The sequence below is a fragment of the Hyla sarda genome, chromosome 3 (assembly GCF_029499605.1).
Source record: "Hyla sarda isolate aHylSar1 chromosome 3, aHylSar1.hap1, whole genome shotgun sequence".
Lineage (NCBI taxonomy): Eukaryota > Metazoa > Chordata > Amphibia > Anura > Hylidae > Hyla > Hyla sarda.
The window spans coordinates 392,155,742-392,169,261 of NC_079191.1; the positions used below are offsets into that span (position 1 = coordinate 392,155,742).

At 38.4% G+C, this 13,520-nt stretch overlaps 1 protein-coding gene across 8 annotated transcripts in view; it reads right to left on the reverse strand.

Moving 5' to 3' along the window:
- EHBP1 (EH domain binding protein 1) overlaps positions 1-13,520 on the reverse strand; it is a 430,856-nt gene that overhangs the window by 219,518 nt on the left and 197,818 nt on the right. For all 8 annotated transcript variants that reach the window (XM_056568010.1, XM_056568005.1, XM_056568009.1 and 5 more), the window contains 2 exons: positions 754-932; positions 125-173 (listed from right to left, as the gene is read on the reverse strand). In XM_056568010.1, coding sequence (XP_056423985.1) covers positions 125-173; positions 754-932 — 228 coding nt within the window. The remainder of the gene's footprint in view (positions 1-124; positions 174-753; positions 933-13,520) is intronic.

Here is a 13,520-nt window from a genome sequence, read left to right on the forward strand (position 1 = left end):
TGTATGACTGAATATGTTCAGACACTTTATTTCACTATTTGTAAACCTTTTTAATGAATTCTATGTTTTTAAATCAATGAAAACCGGCAGAATTTGAACAAAGTTTTCACCTTACAGCTCTTACCTTTTTGTTGTTTTCTTTAATATCCTGGGGATTGAGGGACTTGTAGTCACTGAAGGAGAAAATGGTAAAGTAGGTACAAACAAAATTTGATATAAAAAATAAAAAAAAAGGTCTTTTTCTTAAACAAGTTCCTTCTAAAAATAAGTCAGAATAAAATCATATGGCAAGGAGTAATTTTTCAGCAATTCAATCAACAAAACTAATAGTGTGGAAAATTAAAACGGACAAAAATATATTAATAAATAATATGAATATGGCGGGTTTTAGCGCCTACAGCTTTTTGTCTAAAATAGGAGGCAAGGACCAGGGACAAGCTTTGACAGCCAAATTTGCCATGTGGTAATCCCTTGTCGTCAGTGTTCAAAGAGCTACAGGCTTATTTCTCTCATCTCATTTCAACACGAACAAAATTTTTAATAGCATCTTGAGGTCAGTAGTTTCTATAGGATTAAGGCAAAAAAACATCATAAATGAGATGGCAGCTTAAAATGAAAGGGGAACATTGATAGTCAAAAGGTACACGATATTAACCCCTTTCAAATTAGCATTCCACAATCCCTAGGAGAACATAGCGTAAATACGTTGGCATTCCCTTTCAATGTAGGTTATATATAGGTCTCCATACTTACATCAAGTCCGGCCTAAAGTAGTTTAATATTGCACAGAACGCCAACCCGTTCCTCCATGAGGTGGTGAAGTTAGTTATTTTTACTCCTCTATAGGATTTTGTTACTTCTTTGCACCAAGCGAGCAATGACTGGCTGGCATTGGGTTGTCTACCTAGAATTGGACTTGGTAACGGACTTGGCTGAAAGAAAGAAGGAAAAGAACAAAAGTTAATCAGTGCTAATGGATGGAAATATATAATCCAAAATCAAAATTATTCACTACCACGAAACCTCTTTAGACCCATTTGTTTTACTAAATACTTTTATTCCACGTGACACAACAATTCTGGAACATCTTTTCTGAAACAGTGGCGTGCACTGCTGACACTCTAAAGCAGTGTTTCCCAACCAGGGTGCCGCCGGCTGTGGCCAAACTACAACTCGCAGCATGCCCCGACAGCCTTCAACTGGCTCCAGAAAATTAAACAGATTTGTAAATTACTTCTATTAAAAAATCTTAATCCTTCCAATAATTATCAGCTGCTGAAGTTGAGTTGTTCTTTTCTGTCTGGCAACAGTGCTCTCTGCTGACATCTCTGCTTGTCCCGGGAACTGCACAGAGTAGAAGAAGTTTGCTATGGGGATTTGCTTCTACTCTGGACAGTTCCCGAGACAGGTGTCATCAGAGAGCACTTAGACAGAAAAGAAAAACTCAACTTCAGCAGCTAAAAAGTACTGAAAGGATTAAGATTTATTAATAGAAGTAATTTACAAATCTGTTTAACTTTCTGGAACCAGTTGATATATATACATAAAAAGGTTTTTCATGGATAACCCCTTTAATCCTTTTGGAGGTTACTAATAACGTCACAATAAATCTTTTAATACACAATATGTGGTAAATGGGAACCATCTAATGGGGGCATTAAAGGGGTTATCCAGGAAAAAAAATATGTTATATATTTCCACTGGCTCCAGAAAAATGATTCACTTATATTAGAACACAACTAGAAAAACAAAACGGTGACAATCAAGGGGAGATTTATCAAAACCTGTGCAGAGGAAGAGTGGTGCAGTTGCCCATAGCAACCAATCAGATTCCTTCTTTCATTTTTCACAGGCCTCTTTAAAAATGAAAGAAGTGATCTGATTGGTTGTTATGGGCAACTGCACCGCTCTGCTGTACACAGGTGTTTATAAATCTCCTCCTCAGTGTTTTCAGAAGTTTCCAGGATTTCCTAACCTGGAATAAAGGTTAGAAAAACCAACTGCGAGCTTCCAAACTGACATAATAGAACGTAAACATAGAAAGTATATTCGCGACAAAAGACGACTTTGAAACTGGTCAAATTTACATTCAAATACCTAAACAGAATTATTATACAAGATAAATGGATATATCTGAATCACAGATTTCAAGATCTGAGGATCAGTCTACAAATTCTTGACATGATTACCAAGTCTGTCACATGAGGACTCAAAAATAAAAAAAATGTATACACATAAACCATCTATTAATGTTACAACAAATCAAACATCAGCAGAATGACAAGTGAATGTCAACAATCTAAATTATTCCAAATACAGTCACACAACGCATTTGTCTACAGATGCACCTTTGTCTGCTACATCCTTTTACTCTGTCGTACAAATCATCTCCTTGGCTCCACATCCGATTATCACTGCACTGGCTCCAGTTTCTACAGTGGGAGCAGCACCTACAGCCACACCTTTTGTAAATGTACAATTATTAGACAGAGAAATGTGGATACTATTCTAGATAAATCCTAGACTCCATAAACAGCCATGATCATTTACAAACATTCAAACTATCATCATTTGAATTGACCTCTGATCAAATATCAGTATTACGTAATGGGTTATCTTTTACAAAAACTGTGAATTCCGGCTCCCCTAAAAAAATCTAAACTTTAAAAAATTCCATTAAAATCCACGTGCTCAAAACAAAACATTTAAAAACTAAATGAAACACAGACGCGTTTCTGTTTATCAAAAAACCTTAATGATGGCGGTTATCTTTTACACCTACGTATGAAGGAAGAACACTGAGCTTCATTGCCAGGAAACTTGCACTTCATAAAATGCACAAAAATGTAAAATCTGACCCTAGATATTTACAGAAAAAATAGAAGCAGCTAAACAAACAAGAATTAGAGAATAAAAATAAGATGGGTAGGAGGTCTCTTTTTCAACAACACCACCAATTTACCAACATTGATCAATTTGTTTAGTGAGTAACACATTTTTTAAACTTGCCGATCTAGACTGACACATGTGTCCGTCTAGATAATCGCAGAGCGTTTTATATTGGAACTTAAAAACTATTTTATCTGATGCCAATCTGCTTACTGAGGAAGAGGTCAAATTTGTATTCAATTGTTCACCTACTTTAGAGATACTCTATGCATAGCCTGTATAATCGTCCTGTCCCTGGACAGGGAATGCTAACCTGACTTAAGGAATCAGTATGTACAATGATTATTTTTTGCCCATTTGTTACCACTTTGGCCACCTACATAAAAGATACCAAGGACGCTGTCAAAAAGATCCAAGAGGTCAGTTTTCCACCTCACACTCTTACTGCCAGCCTGGACGCTTAGGCATTATATACAAACATTCAACATAATTTAGGTTTGGCTGTTAGATATTTCATGAGCACTAAGGGTACACAATATTTACGGCACAATGAATTTATTTTGACGCTACTAATATTTGTCCACCATTTTTAGTTAAAAAAAAAAAAAAAAAGGCACCGCGATGGGGAAGACGTGTGCACCAGCATAAGGCTAATTGTTTTTTTTGGGGTGTGGGAGAACACAATTTTCCCTACTACACTAATGTAATTTTATTTTAGGGCCAATGTACTGTGGACATGTATGTTTTTTGGGAGACCTAGTCACCTGTTTCAAAAATTTGTTGAAGCCCTTAATAATAACACTATAGGCATACACTTAACCTTTGATATACATGAAAGGAGTGTTAATTCACTGGATCTCAATCTTTTTGGACCCTGGTGGCAGTGTCCATACATGTTTATAATGCAAACACACATCTACCAACAGTAGAGTGGACACTACCTTCCATCATACTCCAAATATTAAAGAAATATCAGAAAGAATGTGATTTACGTTTTGTATGTTTAGAGCTAGGTGCTACCCAAAAATGTGCTACATCGTGTATTTTCAACCACGATTACATGCGATGAGCTTTTGACTGAGAGATAAGAAATTCACAAAAAATGTGATACATGATTTAATCAACTGCCAAACAATGGGGGTTATCTTTATTGCAAAAGGTACTTGCTGAAAATTGTTTGCTGAAAAAACAATCCAGCGATTACATAGTAGAATATCCAAACAAACCAGTATGACTAAAACCCAAAATGATCCTCCTCTTTTAAGACATGAGAAACACATGGAGGAAACACTACAGCCCTTAAATTATTGGATATTATTCAATAACATAGATAAAGAAAAAGAAGAAATAACCATAATCCTCTAGGCAAAATCAGATAGACTGATACATGATATAGATGAAAAGACTGTGCTTCAATTATGTGAAAATTGTCATTTTGGGGCAACCTAACTAATAAACTTTTGGGTGAGGAAGCTATGTGGATTTATAGGATCCATGGTTGGTGTCCTCAAGGCATCAATGAGGGATTTACTTACTCTGCATTTCTATAAATAATCGTATAATAGCTGCCATTCTGGAAGACATTCAATAGGTTATTTCTTTTGATAGAGACCTACATATGCCTATTTTATTAGTGACACTTGAATTGTTTTCTGGTCAATCCTATATGATAGCTTAGTGCTCTATTATATACACTATGCAGTTTACCATTTCTCATAAACTAATCCTTTGAATGTCATTATAGACAATGAAGATGTCGATGTAATTTAAAAGAAGCAGCATATATGAATATAGGATATATGATTAGGTTCATTTATGCCCAGCATTAAATTATTACATATGTAGCATGCCCAGGTGTCTTAATGGACTCATATTAAAGAGACAAACAATACCAGTTGTTAAAGGTCTTTATTGCCAATATAGATAGAGAGAGAAATGTATAACAATATGCTATATATGTGTATTGCTATGATAAATTATATTCTTACATAATCAATACAATGACCAATATAATTATGATATACATAATAACTGAATATATCTATATGCATTTTACTCTTGTGCATGTTCTCAGTATGAGATATATGATTTATACAAATATGGCAAAAAAGGCTTTGCTGCCTATATATATATATATATATATATATATATATATATATATAGACCTTTTGATACATCCTAATTTTTGGTTTAGCTGTGGCCATGTCTTTCATTAATTTAGTAGCTGGTCCCAGCCCACACAGACTTATACTCACAGTTAGAGATGAGCAAACTTCCAGTGATTCGATTGATCACGAACCTCGCGGCTCGGTGTTTGCTAACTTTAGCCTGCATAAATTAGTTCAGCTTTCAGGTTCCGGTGGATACAGTCCTAAGAGAGAGTCTCCAGCCCACCGGAGCACCTGAAAGCTGAACTCATTTATGCAGGCTAAAGTCAGCAAACGCCGAGCCGAGAAGTTCATGAAGAATCGAATTACTGGAAATTCGCTCATCTCTACTCACAGTCCAGATGCATGAACAGTAAAGGCTTTGCTGTTTTTCGTGCACTGAGTGATGGCACATGCGTACCACTGTCTTTATCAGACTCAAGAGACAAAGTCTATGGGCATGCACAATTGAAATCCCGGCACATTTATGTCACTACTTGTACTGCTTGTCTTGTACGTATCTGGGTAACCAAGTGTTTCCATGTTTGTTATTGGTCTATACCACAGTGTATTTATTGGCTATTCAAAATGTCCTTCATATGAAAGAGTGCTTGGATTTGTATAAACTGGGTATTGCAGCTCTATCTGGTGTGATAGCAGTACGAAAAGTTAAAAAACCAGGTATACAATTTTCTTTTCCCCATAACTCCTTAATAAAGCCTCAGACTGTGGTGAAACTCCTTTTTAGATACAGTGGATACAGTTTACTGCGGGCACTCCAAATGGATTCCTGCTAATGGGAACGGTGTTCCTAGTGCTGGGCGGTATACCGGTTGATACCGTTTTTTTTTCCTGCACGATATGAATTTTTCCCCTACCGCAATACCGGTTGGGCCCCTCCCATTTTAGGAACTGTCCAGAGTAGGGGAAAATCCCCATAACAAACATATGCTGCTCTGGTCAGTTCCTAAAATGGACAGAGATGTCAGCAGAGAGCACTGTGGTCATGATTCAGCAGAGAGCTCTGTATTCCAAAAAGAAAAACATTTTCTCTGTAGTATTCAGCAGCTAATAAGTACTGGAAGGATTAAGATTTTTTAATAGAGGTAATTTACAAATCTGTTTAACTTTCTGGCATCAGTTGATAAAAAATTAAAAAAAAAGTTTTCCACTGGAGTACCCCTTTAACCCCGTAAGGACTCAGCCAATTTGGGCCTTAAGGACTCAGACAATTTTATTTTTACGTTTTCTCCTTCTCGCCTTCAAAAAAAATCATAACTCTTATATTTTCATCCACAGACTAGTGTGAGGGCTTGTTTTTTGTGCACCAAGTTGTCCGTTGAAATGCCATCACTCACTTTACCATAAAATGTATGGCACAACCAAAAAAATACTATTTGTGTGGGGAAATTAAAAAGAAAACCGCAATTTTGCTAATTTTGGAAGGTTTCGTTTTCACGCTGTACAATTTACGGTAAAAATGACATGTGATCTTTATTCTTTGGGTAAATACGATTAAAATGATAACATGATAACATACTTTTCTATTACTGTTGCGCTTAAAAAAAATCGCAAACTGTTTAACCAAATTAGTACGTTTAAAATCCCTCTATTTTGAAGACCTATAACTTTTTCATTTTTCCATATACCGTAAGTGGCGGTATGGGGGCTCATTTTTTGTGCCGTGATCTGTACTTTTTATTGATACCATATTTGCTTATATAAAACTTTTAATACTTTTTAATTCATTTTTTGGGGAATAAAATGTTATAAAAAAGCAGCTATTTTGGACTTTTTTTTTTTACGTTCACATTGTTCACCGTACGGCTTCATCGACATTTTATTTTAATAGTTGGGATATTTACGCATGCAGCGATACCAAATATGTATATAAAATATATATAAATATATATATATATATATATATTTTTTTACACTTTTTTGAGGTGAAATAGGGAAAATGGGACAATTTACGTTTTTATTGGGGGAGCGGGTTTTTCAAATTTTTGTTTACTTTTATTTTTACAATTTAATAGTCCCCATATGGGACTATTTATAGCAATCATTCGATTGCTAATACTGTTCAGTACTATGTATAGGACATAGCACTGAGCAGTATTATCGGTTATCTTCTGCTCTGGTCTGCTCGATGGCAGACAAGAGCAGAAGACCCCGGGAGATGGCCGGAGCAAGGTGAGGGGACCTCCGGCCACCATGCTGGATGATCGGATCGCCGCGGCAGCGCTGCGGGCGATTTGATCATAGATTCAAAGTACCGTGATGCTGCAGATGCCGTGATTTGAATTGATCACGGCATCTGAGGCTATCAGCAGCCGGGACCTGCCGCGATGCTCGCGGTTATGCATAGGACGTAAATGTACGTCCTGGTGCGTTAAGTACCAGCTCACCAGGACGTACATTTACGTCCTGCGTCATTAAGGGGTTAAACAGATTTGTACATTACTTCTATTTAAAAATCTTAATCCCTCCAGTACTTATCAGCTGCTATATGCTTCACAGGAAGTTTTTTTTTTTTTTTTAATTTTCTTTCTGTCTGACCACAGTGCTCTCTGCTGACACCTCTGTCCATTTTAGGAACTATCCGGAACAGGATAGGTTTGCTATGGGGATTTGCTCCAACTCTGAACAGTTCCTAAAACGGACAGAGGTGTCAGCAGAGAGCACTGTGGTCAGACAGAAAGGAAATTCTAAAAGAAAAGAACTTCCTTTGGAACATATAGCAGCTAATAAGTACTAGGAGGGTAAAGAATTTTAAATAGAAGTAATTTTCAAATCTAAAACAAAAGGAAAAATAGCCAGCACAACAACCTAATACACAGGTGCTCGCTGCTGTGGCAAATACAAAATGTACAAAAAAGAAAGTTGCAACAGCACTCTTGGTCAAAAAATGGAGGCTCTTAACGCACTTTTTGATCAAAATGTGTCCCCCCATACACCATGCGGAGGTGGCCTCATATCGGATGGGACCCTAACACATAACTCACCTCTGCTGTGCATATAGCCTCTGACTGTGTGACATGTTGGATCAGCAATTGACTAAACCACCTTCAGTCTAAGTTGGGGGGTGTGGCACCCTTTTTAGCCATGCACCCCACCCCTCTCAAACTGGAGGTGGTTTAGTCAATGGCTGATCCAACATGTCACACAGTCAGAGGCTATATGTACAGCATAGGTGAGTTATCATGTTAGGGTCCCATCTGATATGAGGCCACCTCAGCGTGGTGGAAGGGGGGACACATTTTGATCAAAGAGTGCGCTAATTTTCAAATCTGTTTAACTTCCTGGCACCAGTTGATTAAAAAAAAAGATGTTTTCCAGGGGAGTACCCCCTTAACAGTGAAAGCTGTAAAACTTTCTGAACAACATAATGTAAGTAAAATATGTCTTCTCTGAACTAGTTTGCATTGACAGTTAGACCAGAAATTGTGAAAGGTTTTCTGTGTCACCATCATGTACATTTATGTGACAGTATAATAGCGAGGAGATACAGCGATTGGCACCAAGCCTCTTGGAGTACACACACATGCGGGATAATTCGCTATGCACAAGATAAAGCAAGCACAGTTCCTGCAGAGATCTCCCAGAGCAACTCAAAGCAGGGGTGCTGAACCACAATAGAAAAGGCAGTTAGCAGATGAAATCCATGGAAGAAGAAAATGGCAGCACTCACCGGATTAATTGCAGAAAATCTTCTTTATTTTAAAGTGCAGAACACATCCAGTGCGGCCGGACACGGACGCCAAACTACGTTCAGAGAGATAGGTGACAGCTGTTGCGCATGCGTGTAGCACGCTTCATCAGAGGGTCTGAAGAAGCGTGCTACACGCATGCGCAACAGCTGTCACCTATCTCTCTGAACGCAGTTTGGTGTCCGGCCACACTGGATGTGTTCTGCACTTTAAAATAAAGAAGATTTTCTGCAACTAATCCGGTGAGTGCTGCCATTTTCTTCTTTCACAGATTTATGTGACAGTGCTGTCATTTAAATATGGTTATAAATATACAGGATAAGTAAACAACGACAGCAATAATACAATTCTTTCCTGTGACAAACTAACCCTAAATGTAGATAAGGAATGAAAAATTGTAATTTAATATGACAATATTTATGACCAGGCAGTGAAGAACATGCTCCTTGTCTTGAAGTAAAAAATACCGCATGTCCTCCTCCCAGTTGTGATCCTTTGATGTCTGTAATAGCTGTCAGTTTACAGAGACATAGTGAGCAGTCTATATTGAGCCATAGCCCATGGCGTGCCCCGTCCAACCAATCCAGCGAGAAGCGTCGGCTCTAGACTTCTGTCTGGACACAAATGGTGCCGAGTGAAACAGTTTGATTGTGATTTTGACACTTCAGGCACTATATACATCTCTGTGAGCGAAACACACCCTTCCTAGAGTGAAGTCATGTAAAATTATCTTTTCAGTTACAATGGAAAAATTGACAGTCAAAAATAAAAGAGTAACTTCAACATTTTGCTGTCTCTTTGATGACAACACTGAAGGTGGATATGACATTTCACGAATGGCGTCTGTAGGTTTACAAACGTGTTCTCATTGACAGTCTTTCGGTTGAGGATTTTAACCCTCTGGTGTTCTGGGGCGGAAGTATTTAACACGTGAATGAAAAAAGTATTTATGCACTAAATTTCTCAACACTTAAATACTGAAGTCTATTTTTTTCTGTAATGGAAAAAATCTGTGAATGGAGACAATTGAGTGACACAGTTTAAAAATTGATCAAAAACCTTTATTTTACTATTTGTTCCTAAGGCTAAGTTTCCACTTGTTTTGTTTACCGGCAGTTTTTGGAGAACTGCCACTTCAGTTTTTAAGCCAAAGTCAGAAGTGGATCCATAAGGGAGGAGAAGTAGAAGTCCTTCCTTTATATGTCATATTTTGAATACACTTCTGACTTTGGCTCAAAAACTGCAGTGACAGTATTCCAAAAACTACCAGAAAAAAAACAAGTGGAAACTTATCCTAAGTGTTTATTTCCCAACTAAATTAAATAGTATAATGTGGTCTGAGGAAAAAAAAAAAAAATACAGTAGAATAAAAAAGGATGACAGATTTCCAAATCCAAACAAAAAAAGTTGGGGTTCTATACAATACAGGAATTTAGGTGCACTACTGTGGTAGATGTATACAATGACATTGGCTATCCCTCAACACTGATGTTAAAATTGAGACATTCGCCAGTGTATCCTTATATGAAGGACACACCAGAGCCCGCACACCAACGCCAAGGTTTCTCAAATGGCACGGGACCTAACGCTAAACCTACCTGTGCGTGATAAGCAAAACAGGGGCCAGTGGGCAATTACGGCAGCATTCGGTCGACTCACAGAGTCCTTCCATGTACCCTCCAGTGTGACTGAGCACACATACAATGGGAGGAGGGAGGCAAACTGCAAGCCCCACCTAAGTTGGATAATATAGGTGCATGGCCTCACAGGTGCTACTCGAATGCTGCCTAGAAAATGTTTAAGGCGCATTACATATGGAGTTTACACACCTCCAAGTATAAAATTTAAACAACAACAAAAAACGTGGTCTCAAATGGCTGGAGGTGCTCAACCCCAAATGCGGTTGTGCATTTATACTGGGGGAGCAGATCCTGCCCTTGTGGTCTATTGCTAAGGGCAATCCCCAGCATAAAAATGCATACAATGGAGGATGCCTTCAGCGGACTACCTAATGCTGCCGTAATTGCCCACTGGCCCCTGTTTTGCTTATCACGCACAGGTAGGTTTAGCACTAGGTCTTGTGCCATTTGAGAAACCTTGGTGTTGGTGTGCAGGCTCTGGTGTGTCCTTCATATAAGGATATACTGGCAAATGTCTTAATTTTAACATCAGTGTTGAGGGATAGCCAATGTCATTGTATACATCTACCACAGTAGTGCACCCATATTACTGTATTGTATTATTCTAATTGTTACACATCCACACCGTCTTTCTGGTGTAGGATTCTATTGTGGCACTTGTAGTCCGCTGCAGGCATCCTCCATTGTATGCATTTTTATGCTGGGGATCGCCCCTAGCAACGGACTACAAGGGCAGGATCTGCTCCCCCAGTATAAATGCACAACCGCATTTGGGGTTGAGCACCTTCAGCCATTTGAGACAAAGTTTTTTTGTTAAAATTGGGATTCTGTCAGCTGTATTTACTGCCGACAATGTTGGATAGCTGTTAGGGTATAAAAGTAAACTGTACCTCTTCTAGAGCTGATGGATGGTGGCTGCCAAACTTATAAAATCGACCGGGAAAGGTAAAGTTTGCTTTTATACTCTCACAGCTATCCAATGATGTCTGAAGCTTTTAGCAGCAAATACAGCTTAGATTCAAGACTTACAAATGTGCCAGAATTCTGCCAAAATGTGTGACAAAAAAAACCCAAAACAAAAATCACTTTCCATGGCCTTGACAAAAGAGGGATGGCCTGAAAAGGGTGTGGCTTCTGTAAAGGGGCATGGCATAAGTGTGACAAACCTGGGCTAGACAGTCTAAGCCACTGGCACATTTCAAGACCGTCTGTCTAGGTTTGTACTGTCTAATAATAAAATGGTTTTGGTAAATTTGGGCTACTGTGAACCACAGACAAGTATCAGGAGTGTTAGGGCCAACACTGATTGTTAGTGCAGTAGTCCTTGCATTTAGTCGTAGTTTTATACGGTTCCTCCACCAACCCATCTTCTAATATGCCTCTATAACACATCCCACTTACTTTAACAATTAAAGGGGTACTCCAGTGGAAAACACATTTTTTTTAAATCAACTGGTGCCAGAAAGTTAAACAGATTTGTATATTACTTCCATTTATAAATCTTAATTCTTCCAGTACTTATCAGCTTCAGTATACTAGAGAGGAAGTTGTATTTCTTTCTGTAATTCTTTCCAGTCTGACCACAGTGCTCTCTGCTGACACCTCTGTCCATGTCAGGAACTGTCCAGAGTACAAGAAAATTCCCATAGCAAACCTCTTCTACTCTGGACAGTTCCTTATATGGACAGAGGTGTCAGCAGAGAGCACTGTGGTCAGACTGAAAATAACTCCAGAAAGAAATACAACTTCCTCAGTAGCAATCAGCAGCTGATAAGTACTGAAATGATTGAGATCTTTATATATAAGTAATTTACAAATCTGTTTAACTTTCTGGCACCAGAAAAATATGTTTTAAACCGAAGAACCCTTCTAAATGTATTTTGTTAAATGGATTATTTTGTCTTACATATCCAAACCATATGGATTATTGTGTATGGGAGGTAAGAGGGCACCAAACTGTGTAGGACACTATTACCACCTGGTGACTCTGTTTGGCACTATTATGGTTATCCAGTATCTCCTGTTCTCCTTCTTGACATTTACCGCAACTATCAATTTATTTATCTCTTTCTCATTTGTTGATTTGGCAGACAGACCCTTTTAACAAAATATTTTTTAAGGTATCAGGGTAAAATATAAAAAAGTGAGCAACATAACACAACAAATATTACACAACACATGATATTACTGAGCTTTAGGACAACCCCAATAAAAATAGAATTCTGCCAGAGTTTTCCCATGCTAACAAGTGACAGCATATCACCTGGCACAGGTATGCCAACTCACTCAATATTTTACGCCTTCTTTACCCGGTGATAGATACGTTTTGCTCAGTTACTGGGGAGGGCATGCAGCAAATATATATATATAAAAATAAATAAAAAACGGAAATGCACTGATCTCCCCTTAAGACCAATTGGGTAGAGCCGATGGTGGTCACTTCCTATTGATTACAGTTCAAATCACATACCCCTCATTATTAGTATAAGGGGGCAGTGGTCTGGTCTGAGGTATGACGTTAATCCAAGTCTGGTTTTACTTTAGATGTTCATGAACATATTTAACCATGCCCTTTATTATAAGCCACACCTCTGCAATAGGCCACTCCCACTTTTTGCAGCAGATTGCTGCTTGACTATAACCCGATTGGCTACCTATGGGCTGATCTGGAGCCTTTGTGAGGCCTTCAGCAGCCATGGTAACCCATCCCCATCCCTTGCGCTAACAGCCTCCCTCTGGCAAACTTCTTTGGCGCTACAGTTAGTAATGACCGTAGCCTCTATGCGAATGATCAGCAGGATTCCAACTGTCAATCACAACTGGGCTCCCATGGTGATCCCGCAGACAAAGCCATCGTGTCTGCACAATCATCAGGACATTCCATTATGTTCTATTGATGCTAGAAGACCACAATCAGGACATAATGGTAAGTCCATTCATGGGAAGGGTAACATAACAGTTCATGAGAATTTGTATACCATAATTTTAACAGACCAAAATCTTACATGTATAGCGCCATACCAGAAATACTTTCATTGTTTAAATGGTAGGGTATGCATATAGTGCAGTGGCCTCCAAACTGTGGACCTCCAGATGTCGAAAAACTACAACTCACAGCCGTTGGCTGTCCGGGC